This window comes from Copadichromis virginalis, linkage group LG9 (assembly GCF_057382275.1).
Source record: "Copadichromis virginalis isolate Kocher_CV1m ecotype Utaka linkage group LG9, C_Virginalis_male_GT1.1, whole genome shotgun sequence".
NCBI lineage: Eukaryota > Metazoa > Chordata > Actinopteri > Cichliformes > Cichlidae > Copadichromis > Copadichromis virginalis.
This window is the reverse complement of record NC_140626.1, coordinates 23,786,740-23,805,969: the sequence shown is the minus strand read 5'-3', so window position 1 is coordinate 23,805,969 and position 19,230 is coordinate 23,786,740. Positions and strand designations below refer to the sequence as shown.

The window sequence follows — 19,230 nt, the reverse complement described above, 5'->3', positions numbered from 1 at the left end:
GATTCCAGCGCAAGTGTGCGAAAAATAAAATGAAAATTTTTTTTTTCTTTTCTTTATATCCACCCAGCATGTAGATAACAAGAAACATTGTAACACAAGTAATGACATAATATTGAGTTACATTACTGAAAAATGTAATGTGATCCAGTACAGTGCAGTAATGCATTATTACTATTTTGTGTGCAGATTAGAGTTTAATTAAGTTTAATTAATTTAGTTTATTTAAAATAAATAAATTTAAATGTTAAATTTATGTTTTAGAGTTCATGTGCGTTTCCTTCAACTAACTGTTTTAGTAGTCATGAAAAAAAAAGGAAATCTTACCAATAATCCACACAACACAAATGGAAAAATTATTATCAATTTCAACTTAAATTGAATTGATGTGATGTAATGTGATGTTCAGCATATGTCTTTCAACCACATGACCAAAACAAAAACATCTCAACTTCTCAGTTTCAGTAGAATATAACAATAAGAATATATAATATAAAATTATTTCTGTATAGTGATTTTCAGTATAAAAAAAATGTTTTTCAAAATAGAAGGAGTTAAGCCAAAGACAGATAATCAGGGTATTAATGCCAAATGAGTGAGTTTAAAGCCAGATATACTGCAGGGTACTTACCCTTAAGGAAACAATTTTAATAAATGCCATCCATGCTTAGGAGGCAGCATATGGTCTTAACATCTGAAAGTCCTCTGGACATTGCACTATTAACTTTATTATCAAACAACAATTGCATCATAGCACTAAAACACAGGAAGACACAAAAATAACATCTGAGAGCTTAATCAAAGCACATAAACAAGGGATTGTAAAAAAAAAAAAAAAAACGTTCTGTAGTAGAAATCACTGTGTGAGATCAGGTCTGATAAACTGTTGTGACTGATTATATTTTGTCTGCATTCAAAAAAAGTTTGACCTTTATGATGCAAAGAAATTAACATATATGACCAAGATCCGGAAAGGCTGTTGTATTTTTTTTTTTAAAATATAATATGGATTGAGGCAAAGTAGAAAACTGTCATGTTACTCTTACAAATCAAATATTTACATCTGGGGGGGGGGGGGGGGGTTGCTTTTTGCGTTTTGCTAAAGACGGAAGAAACTATCGGCTTGTTATCAGCAGGCAGTTCAAAAGCACACATATGCGATGTGATTACCATACATGGCAAGGGTTGCTTTCTATGAAGGCACCATTAATATTGGTGTAAATAACCTAACTGCTCGAATTTATTGTAGACTGCTTTGTAAAATCCACAACAAGATGCACAGGATATACTTGAAACCGTTTCACAGAGTTGCGTTTCCTCGTATTTATGGTGACATCAAGAGGATGGAAAAAGAAAATACCAGGAAAACCGATATGCTGCTAACGTGTGCATAATGAATGAATAAATTAAATAGCATTAATTATTAATGTTTGCTTTTTCAATTATACTTATCTATTTTTGGTTTGCTTTTGCTTTTGTGTAATGCAAACGCTCTAATCGTGCAAGTTATTCCTTTTTTTATTTTGCTCTATTTTGTTCAGTTCTACTCAAATCTATTTGCTTCTGCTGAGTTCATTTCTATACTCTCATATCGCCATTGGTGCATGAAGATGGGAAGTACAACCACGTCGACCAATGAGATTCGAGTTTTATTCCATTGGTTTGGTTCCGGAGTGGCCCGTTATTATTTTAAGTAGCAGGTTAAAATCGGTGAGTATTTTTTGTCCCTCTTGTAACATCTGGGTGTCTCGCGTCTAGTTAGCACTGCGGAGGGCGTGTAGAGACACTTTCGTGTTGATTGTAGAGCGTCGCTTTGAACGACTGGCTCTGTCTGAATCCCAAAGTAGGCAGATCGGGGTGCGCTCTCTGCACCAGCTGACGAAACATTCACGGGTAGTAAACATATTTAACGCGATCGGTCACATAAATCTGCGCTGACTCGCTCTGCTTGCTTGAATACGGTTAGTGTGGCTCACACGGGCTTTAGGCCCGCAGTCTTATGTGTAAACAAACGGACTAAGAGGATTTCTCCAGCTGGTGTCTCCCCGTCAGAAGCTCGTCACTTCCAGAACCAACCAAGAATGTCTGTGTCGCCCACCATGTAGGTCTGCAGCCGCTCCCCCACGCTCTGGACTATAACTACATCGCTGTTGGTTAACAAAAAGCATATACTGGACCTTAGAGAGCACAACGATGCCCCCAGGCTCTTCTATCGACCTCAAAATACTAGATAGATGTCGAAAATATACGGATCGTTGTCCATTTGCTTCGGTTTAGCAGCATTTGTTCACGACTGTGATTATACATAAGCAGAAGATGGCGCCATTTCTCAGTTTTAAACACTTTTCATCAACAGGTCTCATCAACTCCCTCTGGACGGTATGAACATGTATGCTGTGCCCAGCCCGGGAATACCAGGCTGTCCCCCAGGATTAGAGTACCTGACGCAGGTTGGTAAAGTACAAGTGACTCTAAATGGAGCAATCTGCATAGCCAAAAGTCTAAATTGATGCTCAAGGCCAGACATAATGAGCAATATTACCTTCCTTCTGGTTCCTAATATTAAATAGCCACCTGACACAGCAGAAAATCACATAGCAGTGAAAACTATGGAAACATACCCTGACTTACTCATCCTTTGTGACTACATAGATTAAAATGCTGTGTAGCATTGACAATATTTCCTCTAAATTAAATAGCTTAAATTGAATGCTTAACCAAACTGACGTAACTAACAACCCTACATATAATGATCACCACTGATGTTCACACAGGCATTCAGACATGTTACAGTAGGAGAGTGTGAAAAATTAAAGAAAAAGTGACTGAATTCTGTGCAAGCTACACTTGTTACACTTGTTGTTAATAGTGACACTTTTGCTTGCTGTGATAAGTCAACATCTGCCCTGTGAATAAGCTCTGTTGGAAAGAGTTGCTAGTTAGTTGAAGCCACCAGTCTTTTTCTTCATTCCTTGCAGCTTTAGGTCCATTCATTAAAGTTGAGAAGAACATAATGAAGTCCATGGTAAAAGTATATTGATCCACTTAAAATAAAGTGAGATGCTCTGCATGTGTTTATTCCAGAGGGTAAGTTGTTATAATTAGTAAAAGATGTGAGACCGGGCTGTTCTGATCCAATCAAAGGCTGTCTTTCAGAACAAAAAAAATCAAGTCATCAGAGATAGATTGGTACTCATATGCTAGACTGTTTGTTCCCACTGCTTTGCTCAGCTTCTAGAGCTCCATTTAAAGTTTGACAAATTTGAACAGTGACAAAACTTGTCTAGATTAACTGGCTAGCAAAAGTTTGTAGATGAGGCAGTGGCTCTCACATCCTTACTCTGCTGCCATAGCAACAACTCTTTTCTCTGATCCCTCTGGCCTCGCCTGCGCCTCATTGCCTTCATCCTTTTTTTGTTTTAGAAAAAGCTTCTTACGTTCCAGCTTAGTTACCACCAGAGGCCAAAAGTGACAAACACAGTAATGGGAACGCTCCCTCTGTCTCTTCTGGCCTCGCTCTCATAAAATGAGTGTGTGCCAAGTGATTTGAAGTTTATCTGCTGCTTGAATGACCCAAAGAGGGGAGAAAAATACCCTACTACCATTTTTGATAAGAGTTATCATAATTCGGGGGGAATGTATTGATCCAGGGCTATAATTCTTCTATTCTATTGATTATTTCTATCTGAGATCCAGGGCTACTCATTAAAACAATGAACTATAAATATAACAGTGAAACGAACTGTTTCACTGTTATTTTTATAGTCCCAAATCACATCAACAGTTGAGTCAAGGCAATTTAATAGTAAAGTAAAAACCCTAAAATAGTGAAGAGAACTCCCCCAAAATAACACAACCCCCTATAAGCAATCACCTGGCAACAGCAGGAAGAAAAACTCCTTTTAATAGGAAGAAACCTCTGGCAGAACCAGGCAGGGTCAGATGTAGAAACGTTTTCTTAGAGTTGCATGAGGGTGGCATGGAAATCAGATTAGGTGGCAAAATCAAAGCCATTTCTTTACACATATGCAGGTGTTACCTTCTATAATATGTACTATATATGGATAAATACATTAAATGCAGTAAGTATACACATGTTTCATATAAACATAATCTGTATCTTTCTTAGACCAATAAGTATACAATCCAGAAAAGTACACAACATGACATGGATCAGTTAGAAATTTCTTCACTCTTCTTATTAGAAATAATCAAATTGTCCATCCATCCATCCATCTTCATCCGCTTTGTCCGGGGCCAGGTCGCGGGGGCAGCAGCCTAAGCAAATAATCAAATTGTTACACGCCTAAATTTACACAAAACGTCAAAAATGTGCCGTGGGTTGCTTCTGACAACAAGAAACAAAGCCATTTTGGTTTAGGGGCTGAACCATTTTTAATGAGGGGGGGGGATTATACAGTATATTTCATTTTAGAATTGATATTCAATGCTAATTGAAGCTAGGCTCAAAGTGTTAATGATAGATTATTTTAATAAACAACTGTCATATGCAAATCTTGGGTGGTACTAGAGGTGGGAAAAGATTATTTTAGGGTGGCACATGCCACCCCAGGCCACCACAGTAGATCCGCCCCTGGAACCAGGCTCAGGGAGGGGGGGCTGTTTCCTGTGACTGGGTGGCAGTGAGGAGAGGGAGAAATAATACAGCACCTGTTATTTATGTTTATGCCAGCATATATAACACTACGCCACCAACAGCTGCTCCTCTCAAGTGTTACATAAAAAAATAACATTGCTTATGTGGTTTTCTAGGTAGATCAGCTGCTCATCAAACAGAAAGTTGAGTTGATTGAAGGTATAGTACGTAAATAGTTTACTACATGCATATTTTAAGGATGTCTTTAGCGACAGTTGTTCAGTGTTTTTTTTTTTTTTTTTTTTAAATCCATGCAGCTCTTATTGGTTTTGAAAGCAATAATAAGTATGAAGTTCGTAATGTCATGGGCCAGAACGTCTTCTACGCTGTCGAGGAGAACGACTGTCTGAGTCGACAGTGTTGCGGTCCCCTGCGCTCCTTCACCATCCACATCCTTGACAATTTTGGACAAGAAATCATCACTGTCACCAGACCACTTAAGTGCATGTCATGCTTCTTCCCTTGTTGTCTACAAGAGGTGAGAGTAACTACGTTTAGAGACATCCTCTTTGTATATGTTAAATTACAGTATTTCCCTTTGATCACCAAATCACTCATTGTTTACACCTTGCACCACATCTGTGATTTTTACATGTATTTTTTAAAAGCTGACTAGAAATGAAACTGTTCTTTAATAACGCTTCATTCAGCTGGAGGTGCAGGCTCCCCCCGGCAACACAGTGGGCTATGTGATACAACAGTGGCATCCCTTCTCCCCTAAATTTATTGTTGCTAACGAACACAACGAACCTGTACTGAAAATTCATGGGCCTTTCTGCGGATGGAGCTGCCTTCCAGATGTTGACTTTGAGGTGGGTTTACCCAAACACAGAGAAATCTGTGAAATTTGTGAAAACACAACATGACATGGTTACATTCACACCCACTGGACATTATTTTTTTAAAGGAAGCCTCCTCGTGCTCTGAAGCGAGAAATGTGTTTCCAGTAACACAAGCCCATGGCTTGAATGAAGCCACTGCACAGGGCATGCTCTTGTGTGGCATAGTGTAGGCTTTGTTCCATGGCTCAGCTAGTTTTATTAGATTGAGCTGTGAAGGGGATTTGGGTCAGTGATACAGGCCTTTTGCCAGATCCAAAGAAAGGGTAACTGAAGCATGATATTACCATCCCCTAGCTGCTTTGAACTCATTATGGAGCGTACAAATCTCAGATTTCAGTGGCAGCGGGCAAAAAACAAAATCGAATTATGAGCTGTTCGATGATCCTGTTCCAGTAAAACCAAACAAGTCCAGGGAATGACCTTTACGCTAATGCAACACATGTGCACAATCTGTTTTCTTATGCAACTCTTTCCACAGATTTTAACAATCGATGAAGTCAGCAAGATTGGGAAAATCAGTAAGCAGTGGACAGGGCTTCTTAGGGAGGCATTCACAGATTCAGACAACTTTGGTATCCAGTTTCCCATGGATCTGGATGTGAAAATCAAGGCTGTGATGATCGGCGCATGTTTTCTCATTGTAAGTTCAACCTTCACTTACCTTTTAATCAAAATGATTATATGATGTATTAACCTGTCATGTTAAGGCTTTGTAAAGGATATAATTTTAGAGTTCTTGAGCTGCAGATTAGGTGTAATTTTCAACACAGTCAACCAGCAGCTGACCGACTGACTTAATGTGTAACTTTGCCCTCATTTAGTGGGAAATGTGGTTTAGAATCACCTGAATTTCAACTAATAGAAAACAGAGTTTGCTAAATTCTTTCAATATGTTTTTACTTTTCTAGAAAATTGGCAGTACAAATTTTATATATGCTTTGGCTGATGCATTTTAACAGACGATTAAGCATTACATCGTTACATTTTTAAACATTTTTATGAACGCTTTCTTTTTCCTTATTTTGCATACAGGATTTCATGTTCTTTGAGTCAACTAACTAGGAGCCAAACCGCATTTCCTTGTACCTCTGCAAGAAGAACGAGGCCTCAAAGCCATGATGATTAGTCCCAAATGCCCTAACATCGAACAGCCTTCAAAGGAATAGTTTAAAGAAAGTACCAAATGGTACCTCAACGTCAACACTTTGCATGAACAAAGAAATAGAAGGTTTGTTTTAGTCTTAGCTGCTCAGGTTTGTTGCAAAATCATGTCATTGGGCTGAAAGTGCAAAATGCAGTTTTAGTTTAGCCAGTGTTCATGAAGATTTCATTATTATAATTATTATCTTGTAATTATTTAAAGGAAATGTTTTTTTTAATATATTTTTTGCTGTGTGTTTTACATTGTGACCATTAAGTCAATCTGGAACCCCGAAAAAACTTTGCTATTACTGCAAAATAACGTTTAGGGTAAAGATACATTTATATACAAGGAAACAAAAACGGAGCACAGTGGTGTAGGAAAAAATGGTTTGGTGTTAATATGATTAGTATGAAACCCTCATATGCAATTTGGTCACATTACAAGTAAAGATACTAATTTACTTAATCTACTCTGCTTGTATCTACTGTGTGAGAACTAAGGAACTCGTTTAATTCAGTTATCTGTAGTTCTGATATCCAGTGCCCTGTTTTTTATTGCTTTATGTTTTGGTCATTTGCCACACATAGCGATGTCTGTGCGCACTGCTTTGAACAAGTGTTTGTGTGTCTGTGAGCTATGATTGTACTTGTCTGTGAACAGAAGTTATAATACCATAAAATATTTTTTTCCACAGTTTTTTTTTTTAAAGGAAAGGGTGGGTGGGAAGTAGAAAGGATGTGCTATAAGCTTGACATACTGTTCTTGTCTTCCCCACTAGAGGGAGCTAGATATTCATTTAAGAATAAGCAGCCCAGATGAACGATATAAATACTTGCTAATGTTATTAGTATCTGATGACATTGTATATTTTTTTGATAAACTCAGGTTGAAATGCATGCTACTACTGTATTACAGTGTTGGTCACTACTGGCTCTGGACGTTACACACCTGCACCTGATACTATGAACATAAAGCGTTCACTGGTTTGTTTTCTTAAATCATTTTGTACATTATATGATTTTAATATCCATATATTGCTTCCATTTTCTTTTATATTACATTTAATTTTGATTATGTTTACCTTTTACATTAATATCCTATATGACAGTTTTACATGTATCACAATATTGTAGTTTCCAGTACAATAGAGTAATATTTTGCAGAAAATGAACATTGGTACTCTTTCACCATACTTCAATTTAAAATTATAATACATATTAATTGTGGCAATCGGTGTGATTAGGGGTGGTATAAAGTATTGTAGCAAAGGCGTTATGTGTCAAACATTCTTTGTGAAATATTTTTTTCACCATGACTGTGTAATCTGTGACTTTACAAACCTGAAAAATTAGCCTCCATCATAAGCCATTTTTACATATTAATACTTAAGCTTTTATTTTTGTAAAAGTACTATATACTGCCAGTTGGAAGAGATAATATTACTGGTGTAAACTTACATTTTTTTTTGGTGTCCAGAGTGTTTTATTCTGCCTTTAATGTATTGACACTTGTTTTTAGAATAGCCATAAGTGGATATATTTCTCTCTTTATAAACATAATTTTTTAAACCCCTTAATTATGCGAAACCTAAATAAAAACTTAATAGATGTCTTTTATGAAGTCTGTTTTTTTTTCTTTGCATACAGTTGGTTAAGATAATACTCAGTTGAAATAAAATCCAATCCCATTCTCGCCACTAGCATGGGCCTTTCCTTTTCTTATAATACAGTAGTAGTATAAGATGCTGGTGCTAGATCCTCTGAAGGCTCTTTGATTGTGTTTAAACGCCAAAAAATTCAGCCAGAATGTGATCTTAAAAAAGGGAACTTTGCTATTTTCAGTCAGTTATATAACAAAAACAGTTAGAGTCCTTATTCTTCTACTTTTGCACTATTACTGTAAACTGATAAACTGTTTAGTCACGCAATGAATGGAAATGAGCTACGCTTAGATTGTGCAAATAGTCCATGGAAAAACATCAATAAAAAATAAAAAGAACCGTGATGTGTGATGTTCTTTTGATTTCAATACTAAAATGAGTAGAAACTGACCATTAACAACCACTGATAGTGAAAAAGTTCAACTTTAGTACTATGAATGAACTTCTTTGTTATAGTCATTTCAATATGTTTAATAACAATGCTCAGACCTTGTAAACGGTTATGTAAAGGCACTGTGCTTGGTAACCACCTTCATCTGGTCTTTCATCGGTTTCCTTAAAACATCTTTGTTAATGTTTCTGAATGTTGAATTTTAAATGGAAAAACCTGATCTGAGGTGCAGAATGAAGAGGGAAACGAAAACTATTCATTTTCTCCCTTCTGAAATAAGCTGCAAACCTTCATTGGATAAGTCCAAGTAATTCTCATTTACAACAGCCTTTTCAACAACAGCACCTTTTGTTATGACATTTATTCAATGGAAAAATTATCTGCTGTGAAAATACTCGTATCTTTTGATGAGCCTGGTGTTTATGAAAATTATCATTACTAAGTTATATTAAGAGCTTCCTTATAAGGTAACTATTTAAGGGCAAATTTCTCTTATATATAGGGTTTGTATTATACTTAAGGATATGTGTGAATCATGGCAAATATCAAGTTTCAGCTATTTTTGTGGTGCAGATGGTTTTCATGTTATATGGCAATATTTTCCGGAATACATGATGTCCTACTTCTCTGAGTGGTACAGATAATTAAGCTGTGGTTGGAAAATAGTGTGGAGGAGTGCACGTGGAGGAGGGAGGATGTGATTAAAAATAACACTTCATGCCATTTTTTCCTTTTTTTCTGATCATCAAATAAAATTCTTCTCATGACATAGGTATGGCAGTGGTTATATTTGCAGTAGTACTGAGGTGGATAGATGGTCAGATTGTTGTGGACGGGCGATGTCTATGATAGAGCAAGTCACATTTTCTGTATGTGCAAGTAAGCCTAGCTCTTCTAGGCTTCAAGTGACATCCATTCTTTTATTAAAGGGTTTATGAAAGGGCTGTAACACACACACAGATTCTAGATCTGACCAACCTTCTCAGCCGTGGGCAAAAGATGACAACCAATAAAATTCTAAAAGATAATTTATTAGTACACTGATCATAAAAGTGAAGGGACAAAATAGTCCAGTGTCCCACTTGCAAAAGGGATACAACACACAGTTCAAGCTATGCCACACTTCACTATGGTGACAACTTTAACAGGAAACAACAGTTGTCCTCCAAGACCCAACGCCCTGTAAGTAAAGGGCTGATAATCACTCTAGCCTCAGTAAACCAACTCTGCCTTTAGGCTGTGTCACATAGTAGGCACAGAGAAACAAAATATCACAGCATTGTATTGGGTATAAATAGACCAGAGTATCAGTACAATCAAATAAACTGCCTTCAATGAATCCAACCCCATAACAACCACTTGTTCACAGCAATTGTGACACACAAAAACCTCCCAAACTAGTGCCCAATACCCACAGCAAAGATGGAGATGAGTAAATATAGGCAATACTAGTCCACCATATTACAGGGGCATCACTATGGCAGCTCAGTATAAGCCAGTGTAAACAAGCCAAGTCAGTCTTTGTATATTAGAATGCTAACTTTAGCATTCTAACACAAATACATATACAGTATAGCTACTATTAGCTGGTCTCCTGTTCATAAGGGATTGCTACAAGAATCAGGGATCAGGAATCCTTCATTGGTTTGGCAGATGTATAAACCAATACACTACAGAGACACTGTGACTGCACGATTATTTGACTTCATTAGTCTCTCACATTGTTGTGGAGAAATTTTGACCCACTCTTCTTTACAGTGTTGCTTCAGTTCATTGAACTTTACAGACATTTGTTTATGTACAGCTCTTACGGTACTGGCATGTTAATTAGGTTAAGGTCTGGACCTTTACTGGGCTATTTACTGGGCAACACCTTGATTCTTTTCTTTTTTAGTAATTCTGTAGATTTGTTGCTTTCTTGGCTATCATTGTCATGTTGCATAACTCAGTTTTGGCCAAGCTTTAGGTGTTAAACAGATGACCTCACATTTTATTCTAGAATACTTTGGTATACAGAGGAGTTCATGGTCACTTTAGTGACTTTAAGGTGACAGTTGGTATGAGCTGTGTTTGGTTTTCACCAAATGTGGCAGTGTGCATCAAACATCTCCAAATTGTTCCAGTGTTTAGCTTTGTTCAAAAGCAACTTTCCAAAGACATGTAATTTTTAGAGAGTGGAGGCTTTCTTCTGGCAACCCTTCCAGATAAACCATATTTGTTTAGTCTTTCTCCAATTGTGCTTAATGAACTTTTACATTTAATATGCTAACTGAGGCCTGTAGAGTCCAACGTGTAGCTCTGCAGTTTTTCGGAGTATTGTACAGTCTGAACTTGACGTGGATTTACTGGGATGTCTAGTCTTTGGAAGATTGTGGCACACACCTGAATGCTCCAGACCAGCAAACTGACAAAACATCTGCTTTTATAGATGTCCTCATACTTGGTCATCATCAAATTAATGAGGTATATTTGATTAGCAGCACACGGCTGCTAATTACCCTGTTAATTCCTATGGAAACAGAGAGTGTGTACCTAACTTTTTAAGTACATAACCTCACTAACATAACTAAATATAATCAATTTTTCTGACAACTGTAATTCTGTACTTAAACTTACCCTGGTTTTCAACCATGAAAAATGAGGAACAGTTTTTTGAGATTAACAATGTAGCGCTATGTAGATGCCTGCAAAAATGGTAACACACACAGCTAACATTTCACCACAGCTTGTTACAAATATTACCACCAGGTGTAAAACTGTCACCTTTGAACTCTTTGTGACCCCACATTTCAATCAACACCACTGGGAACTTTACTATCTGTTGTGAGGAGCAATCCCTTTATTGTTGCAAATTCAATTTAACAAGGATTTAGAAGACTTCCTTAGAAAAAAATCACTCTCCTTTGACATGTACTGTAAAAGAGCACACATTACAGAATTTACTGGAGTTGTTACTGCTGTTACTGCTATAAGCTATCATGTTTCCAAGGAACATTCCACATTTGTTAGGAATTACATATTCAGACCACACAGAATGACCTCACTGATGTCGGTGCGGCAATTTTGATGCCTGACATGTTCCAGACTGTGAAAAACATTCTGGAAAAACAACAATGTTTTGTGCAAAACATTTGAAACTTCATTATAATTAAACACATTTGCTTTCGATAACTGTGTAATATTTTGCAATACATATACTTAAAAATGACACAATTGGTTACACAAAAAATAAACATCTGTGAGTCAAACATATTTAATATACTACAACAGTGGTGGGTTAAGCAGACGTGTCGGTTCGGGAAACTAGATGGGCTGAATTATTTGTATTCCTGACTTGTGATTTACAACATTAAAAGGTTTTTGAAGTCAAGCTGTAGTTCAATATTGACGTTGCAATGAAAAAATACAAACTCAGATCAAAAAACATTTGTCAAACATTACAAAAATATAACCGTATTAATTCGAATGAAGTATTAACAATCTATACTTTTAAAACTGTATTTGCAGATTGTGATTTCCTTTGTTAGAAATCATAACTGTGATATGAAACAAATTTATTCTTCAGCTCTAGCAACAAGCCAGCATTATAGTAGTAATCGATTCACAAGTTTGGCTGATTATTTTATATTAACTGAACTGCTTGGTGTAATCACTCTGCATATTTTTAATGATGTTGAAAGATGTTAAAATTCATTTTAACATCTGTTAGCATTTGTCATGCATGCAATAAGCATATCCTATTAGTATTGTGATAAATCGGCGAAACCCAAGCTGGAATAGAAAACACGTTTTCTCATTACATTTGCTGTTCTGCTCTGAGAATAAAATGGAACGCAGATTGCTCTGTGTTGCAGTGACTACAATTGTCTCCCAACAGTATACAGAGAGTGGAATTTCTGGTATCTGTATTTTAAACCCAGGGTGATAAACAAATGGCTGAAGCAACATCTGTGCAAATGGAGCCTAAGAAAACACTATATACCCACAAGGGTAGAAGAAAACAGATGTAAAGTATAAAATGGGGGATGGTTGTTTGCTTTTACACTGAAATAAGAAAGACTGGACTGGAGTCAGTTTAGACTGGACTGGAGTCAGTTTAGACTGCCCGTGCCTATGAAGGTAAGTGTATCAGAAACAGCTTGTTTACAAAAAAGATTTAGAAGCTGTTTTAATTTGTAAATAAAAAAAGAAAGAAAGATTTTTGACAAACTAGTCAAAAAATGAAACAGACATTTGTGTTTTAGAGAGATTTTTTTTTTTTTTTTTTGCCGCCTGTCCCGTTTGGCTCTTTTGCCATCAGAATTGAGAGAGATTTTTTTAAGACCAACACTATAATACATGTATATACAGAGCTGTGGAAAAAGTATTTGCCTGCTTCTTGATTTCTTATTTCTTTGCAGATCTGTCACACTTAATGTTTCAGATCATCACACATATTGTAATATCAGACAAAGATGATTGAATGTTAGTGTCAGTTCTTATCCAAACCTACCTCACTCTGTGTGGAAAAGTAATTGCCCCATTGTTAAATCCTGAATTAAGTGTGGAAAGTCACACGAGAAAGTCAAATCTCAATCACTTGAGTAGAAACTGTCTGAGAAACTGAAGTAGGCTGAAAGATCTCAAAAGCAACAGATCATACCATGATCTAAATCAGGGGTGGGGCAACTTCAGGCCTCAAGGGCTGGTGTCCTGCAGGTTTCAGATATCACTCTGGGTCAACACACCTGAACAAATGATTAGTTTGTTACCAGGCCTCTGGAGAACTTCAAGACATGCCGAGGAGGTAATTTAGCCATTTAAATCAGCTGTGTTGGATCAAGGACACATTTAAAACCTGCAGGACACCGGCCCTCGAGGCCTGGAGTTCCCCCACCCCTGATCTAAATAAATAAAGAACAAATGGGAAACAAAGTAACTGAAATCTATCCGCTTGTAAAGGGTTACAAAGATGTTTCTAAAGCTTTGAGATGTCAGAAAACCATTATCCACAAATAGAAAACACTGAGGAAGGTTCCCAGGAGTGGCTAGCCTACCAAAATTACTCCAAGATCACCTCAACAGCTCATCCAAGAGGTCACAAAAGAACCCAGAACATACTGTAAAGAAGTGCATGCCTCATTTGTTTTAGTTAAAATCAGTCAAAGTTTTCATGATTTAACAATAAGAAAGAGACTGGGCAAAAATGTCATCCATGGATTACGAAAAGGGTTAGGGTGTAGAACTAACACAGCATTTCATTAAAAGAATATCAAACCAGCAGTGAAACACGGTGGTGGTAGTGTGATGGTCTCCTGCTTCTGCTGTAACTGGAACCATGAATTCTTCTCTGTACCAGAAAGATCAAAGCCATCCACGTAAAGAGGGAATTAATCCATATCTAAACCCTTTCCCCTTGTGCAGCTAGACTCTGTGACTATAACAAATGTGCACGCTGTGCTATTTAAAGGTCTTTGGTCTAAGATTAAATGCAGTGTTACCTTCTAGCACTTCCTTCGAGGAATCCCTCAGCCACACCCTGGGCCAATGGAAGCCCTAAAATCCCATAAATGTGACCACAGGAGCCAGGCGATGACGTGGTGACGTACTGGGTGCTCGGGAAGATGACCTGCTGAAGTAAGAAAAATGAGTTTTACTCTTTCCATTGATCTGGACTAGTAATTACACTTTCTGTGAAGTGATCAAAGCATTGGGATAAAAATAAAACCCATTCTTTTACAATCACAGTGCAGTTGCGGGTTCTCATGAATGCTTTATGGGTTTCTGTTATATGTGACTCACCAGTGCAATTGCAAAACCATACCAGAAAAAGAGGGTTGTGTTAAAAATAGAGCACAAAGTAGAACAAAATCCAGGGCCAACTGACAGATAGTCAATATTCTGGTTTATATATTTCCTAAACTATTGCACTGACATGAATTAAATGAGTAATATATATTATTCTTTACATTTTATTCTCACTATTGTTTGTGTTAGTTACCAGTTAATGAGCAGTTTTGTCTTCAATTGTCCCTGTTTCTCTCATCTTTTTAAGCCATTTTTGCTGTTTTCTGTTCAGTATTGAGCATCTTCTTTGAGACCTGTCTCCCTAATGAATCATCTGTTTCTTCTTGCAGCTTGATTAAATTTAAGCAGCGCTTTTAAACCCACTGTCTCCACAACACTGCCAAAAATAGAGGATGGTCTGCTGTCGTCAGGGAGCTACAACACTATTTAGCCTTTTACTCACTTCAAGTGACAGTGAATGCTGGAGGCTTGTGTGTTCTTGTTTTCCACAAAAATGAGCTTAAATTAAAAGGCGGGCTTAAGAACACACCACCTGTGCTGCAGGAAACTTTCAAACAGCCGGCATTCCTTTTAAAGGTTGATAAACAGCTGTATTTAACCGTGTTGCCATCCAAAGTCTCCAAGTATCCCCTGATACGCAGGCAGATAGAGTGGGGATAATGAGGTCCAGGTGTGTCTTGTTGCAACGATGAGCTAATGGCGTCTCTGCCATTACCCCCGTCACCGCAGCCATCTCCCAGTTTCTGTACCCTGCACTTGCCCATTTTTGTGTAATTAAATGCAATTTTCTCACCCACACCACATACCCAATGTTTAAACTTGTCAACAGTGCTACTGCCACCACCGTGGACTCTTGACATGTCATTACTTCAATCTTCAGTGCAGACAAAACTCTATAGATGGCCTCCTGCTTTTTTTGCAGCTCTATGGTATGTCACATTTCCAATTACTGTCTCTGGCAGAAAATGAAATACCCTGTATGACTTCTGGACATTTTTGTCAGGGTGTAATCAAATCTAAAGAACATTACATTAGCTTTTTCAGATATCTAATGGATATTTAGTCAGTGAACTGAAGCAATGGTTGTAGCATATTCCTGTCACAAGCTTCCAAAAGAAAACATTAGGTTTTGCACCACAAACACTTTTATTTTCCAGCTGCAGAGAGTTCCCTCACAAACCCACAGGGCAAAAATCCCTGTTATAAGTTATATGTTTGGTGCTGAGCTGTCAAATTGCTTTAATCCTTCTTTTGGCTGTGAATGATTGGACTGAAATTTTTGCAAAAGTGCAAAAGCAAGGGTTGTTCTACTGTTATAACTTGGTCTGCGTTAGTTTGAGTTTCCGAATAGGAGGAATCTCTGTTGTTGAAAGTATTTCTATTCAAGACAGACAGCAAGATTTAAAGGGGTAATTTTCTCATGACACTAATGACACACTAATTTCAACAAGCGTGCCTGCCCAGTGCTTGCTATAGTGTCAGTTACACACTGACTTACCAAAAAAGAAGAAATTAAAAACAAAAACAAGAGAACAGCTGAAATCAAAGTCAAACATCCAATACCAACTTTCTGGCATGACTCTACATTTTATAGTTCTATCAGGGCCTCACTGGAAAGAAGTAATAAAGGTTCTCACTCTAAATTTAAAACCACGATTCTGGTGATGTCATTAAGCAAAACAATCTTCTGGCAGTGATTACAACAGCCATGCAAAGTGTTTACCAGGAAGAAATGGTCTGAGCTGGGGGACAAGTCTGTTACTCTTAATAATGAACCAGGGACACAAATCACAGAAGGCATTAGTTTCAGTGTCAACTAAAACACAAGGAAACACAAATACAATGTGACAGTTAATGAAAGCCAGATTTATCATCTGGTTTCTGCTTTCTCCTTCATTTCTTCTTGTTGAGGGCATACAGCAGCTCTAACATGTGTAGTATTGCATAGCTGCTTCATATATGTCGATCGGCTCGATTATGTTACAGGATTCCCTACTGTATATCATCACCTGGATGAGGATCTGCATTTGATGGGACCAGTTGGTCCTTGGGAGGATGGTCTACTCAACCAACAGGACATATACATGAAATGATCCATAGCCAGGAAGATCGCATGGGATTCCAGCAACAACCGGCTGCTGTCCGTGCTGCCATCAGGGAGCCTGCAGCCTGCCAAGACAGAAAGGACGAAGAGCTTTTATCCTACTCGTAGCTGGACTGTCACATAAGCTGCGCATTCTAACTGTATAAGTTTACATGTCTAATCGTATATGTATTCAACTCAAGCTTGTGCTATAATACCAAATTATTTACACTCAATTATAAGGATTATTTAACTATTCAAGTAAGTAAAAAGGAAAAACTTTCTCATACTGTAATTTCTCTAATGGAAAAAAACTGATGGCCAAACAGTCTCCTTCAGGATTTTGCTTTTCTGGTAGAGTGCAGAATTCCTGGTTTCATCACTTATGGCAAGCAGCAAAGCAGCTTCAGCCACACTGCTACCACCATGTCTGATTGTTCTCATGTTAATTTTATGAAATGTGGTATTAGTTTTATGACAAATCTAATTGGACTCAAACCCCCCAAAAATTAATCTTTTGTCTTTTCACTCCACGGGATATTTTCTCAAAAGCCTTGGGGATCATCAAGAGTTTTCTTTTGGGAAATATGAGATGAGCCTTTGTGTTCTTTTTAATCACAGTGGTTTTGGCTTTGAAACTCTCCCTGTGGATGTTGTTTTTGGCCAGTCTATTTCTTATTACTGAATCATAATAACTGACCTCAACAGAGGTCAGTTATTTAGACATTGTTCTGTGTTTTTCTCCCGAAAAATGTGGTTAATCACTGTTAAATAATTTAAAATAAGCATCAGATAAGTCTGTATAGCATTTTTTCCCTTGAATATTGAAATAATGATGCAAACAAACAAACAGCTTTGTCTGGTTTTCTTTGTCTAATGATATCCTAATAATGTATTATTATTTTTGTTTTTTGACCATCTGAAACGTCTAAGTGTGAGAAATATGCAAGAAAGTAAGAAAGAAAACAAGAAGTTGAGATAATAAATAATAAATAAATAAAATAAGTAAAACTTATTTTTTATTATAGTTATAAAGGAAAGTAATTTCTGGAAACGGACTTTTATATATATATATATATTTTTTACACTAATGAACTGTTTCAACTTCCCTGCAGAAGGGGAGCAGTATTGGTCAACCAGATGCCATGTGCTCAGGGGGGAGGGGACAGTTAACAGCCGACGGGGTGCGGGGTTCAAATACAGCTGCGCTTACTCACACTTTTCGCGTAGGACGTCCCTGTGCCAGGGGTGAATGAATACCGTTATCTTTTCCTCTGCACCGTCTCACTTCATAGGCTTTACCGGGAACTCAAGCTGCAGCTGCAATTAAGGAACCACGCCTGTTGCTATTTAATTTCCCTGAATTGTAGCACTTATACGACAGCTCCCTAGAGCTAAAAGAATAGTTACAGGCTCCCAACCAGAAATCACACTACTCGTTGATTTTTTTTTCCTAAATCCTCCCTTATTAATTGTATTATCGCGAGAGCCAATAGTACGAGCCTCCTGGGCTGATCTTGACCACTGCTGCCGGGCTGGGAGTTAATATCCCAGCTCTCTGACCTGGAGCACGCACTATAGCAGAGATGGAATACCTCATGGTTTTAGTGATTTCATCCTCGATCAAGTTTGCAACTTCTGTCTTGTCCAATGATGTTCCTCAAGCCCCTGTGCCAATTCCTAAAGGTAAGAAACGATTAAAAAAACAAAACAAAACAAAAACTTTCACTTCTTGTTTAGATACTGGCAAATATGGCTACTTTGACACCGCCACTGGCTACATCACATTTTACTGCGTTTACATGTTGCTGTATTTTCCTGCGTCTGAGTTGTCATGCCAACTGTGCAAATACGAAGTTGTGTAGGTTATTTTTCTGGCTGTAATTTCCGGTTACATGATGTCTACATGAGACGCAGGTTGCCTGCCTGCGGCTCCCTGTGTGGGAAAGTGAATATGTCTAGCGCGACATATGTCGGAACGTAAAATTACATGATGTTGCTTGACAGAAGAGTCGTCTGCGGTTTCTCACAATCCTGTTTTTATTTGTTTGGCTGCACACAGCGCTGGCTTTTCATAAAGATGTCAGGCTGTAAATTTCACTGCGAGAAATAACTAACCAATTGCGGGCGAGTCTTTGATGATTTCACTAGTTTCCCCTTACTCTGCATTAAGACTAAACATTCAAATCGTTATTGACTCAACCTAGATCCTAGTGAAATCCCCGAGTATATCATTTTATTTATTAATTTATTTATTATACAGAAAACAAGCAATTATGTGATTGAGATACAGAGAAACGCCTGTAAACGTGTTATAATTTAAGGTTTATGGAACAGAGCCAAACACTGCTCAGATCTTGAGACAGGCTTTATTCTGATGTAAAGGGCTAAGCTCCTTGAAGCAAATCGTGTCACATTTTTATTGACTTTGGGAGGGGGAAATCCACCCTCTGCTAACACGTAGCTGTCGTTAAACTGCTCTAAATTACCCTCATATTATTCCCGTTTAGCATGACTTCTTCCATAGTCACAGAGCACCTTGTAAAACCTATAGACAACATAAGCAGATGTTGTGGCTTGTGTTTTAGTTAAATCTGGAAATCTGATTCTTTTCAAATGATGCATCTGGGATCATTTGAAAAGCTGGGAGATTTGACTATCAGGACACA

General features: G+C 37.5%; 2 protein-coding genes and 1 long non-coding RNA gene across 5 annotated transcripts in view; 2 read left to right on the top strand and 1 right to left on the bottom strand.

The window, feature by feature from the left end:
• The first annotated feature begins 1,643 nt into the window (after window positions 1–1,643).
• Window positions 1,644–8,635, top strand: LOC146701890 (phospholipid scramblase 1). 2 transcript variants are annotated; one of them, XM_085468287.1, is made up of 7 exons: window positions 1,644–1,707; window positions 2,354–2,447; window positions 4,771–4,813; window positions 4,912–5,132; window positions 5,305–5,466; window positions 5,975–6,136; window positions 6,529–8,635. In XM_085468287.1, exons 2-7 carry the CDS (start codon window positions 2,379–2,381, stop codon window positions 6,556–6,558), a joined length of 687 nt encoding a protein of 228 aa, XP_085324413.1. In that variant the 5' UTR covers window positions 1,644–1,707; window positions 2,354–2,378; the 3' UTR covers window positions 6,559–8,635. The 2 variants fall into 2 exon arrangements, with proteins under 2 accessions (XP_085324413.1, XP_085324412.1); XM_085468286.1 differs by lacking the exon at window positions 1,644–1,707 and adding an exon at window positions 1,731–2,098.
• LOC146701889 (uncharacterized) lies at window positions 3,884–18,217 on the bottom strand. Its single transcript, XR_014922252.1, has 4 exons — window positions 18,157–18,217; window positions 16,488–16,647; window positions 14,172–14,299; window positions 3,884–4,275 (listed from the first exon to the last, which is right to left on the bottom strand). It is a non-coding gene; the product is annotated as an uncharacterized LOC146701889 (long non-coding RNA).
• The window catches only part of plod2 (procollagen-lysine, 2-oxoglutarate 5-dioxygenase 2), a 35,141-nt gene continuing 33,684 nt past the window's right edge, over window positions 17,774–19,230 (top strand). For both annotated transcript variants that reach the window (XM_085468285.1, XM_085468284.1), the window contains exon 1: window positions 17,774–18,247. In XM_085468285.1, coding sequence (XP_085324411.1) covers window positions 18,148–18,247 — 100 coding nt within the window. In that variant the 5' untranslated portion in view covers window positions 17,774–18,147. The remainder of the gene's footprint in view (window positions 18,248–19,230) is intronic.

Bases quoted from the DNA above. Each gene is read 5' to 3' on its own strand.
- LOC146701890 (XM_085468286.1), top strand. From the start codon at position 2,079: ATGTCTGTGTCGCCCACCAT. The intron at 5,467-5,974 runs GTGGGTTTACCC...CTCTTTCCACAG, and splicing joins TTCCAGATGTTGACTTTGAG to ATTTTAACAATCGATGAAGT. The intron at 6,137-6,528 runs GTAAGTTCAACC...TTTTGCATACAG, and splicing joins TCGGCGCATGTTTTCTCATT to GATTTCATGTTCTTTGAGTC.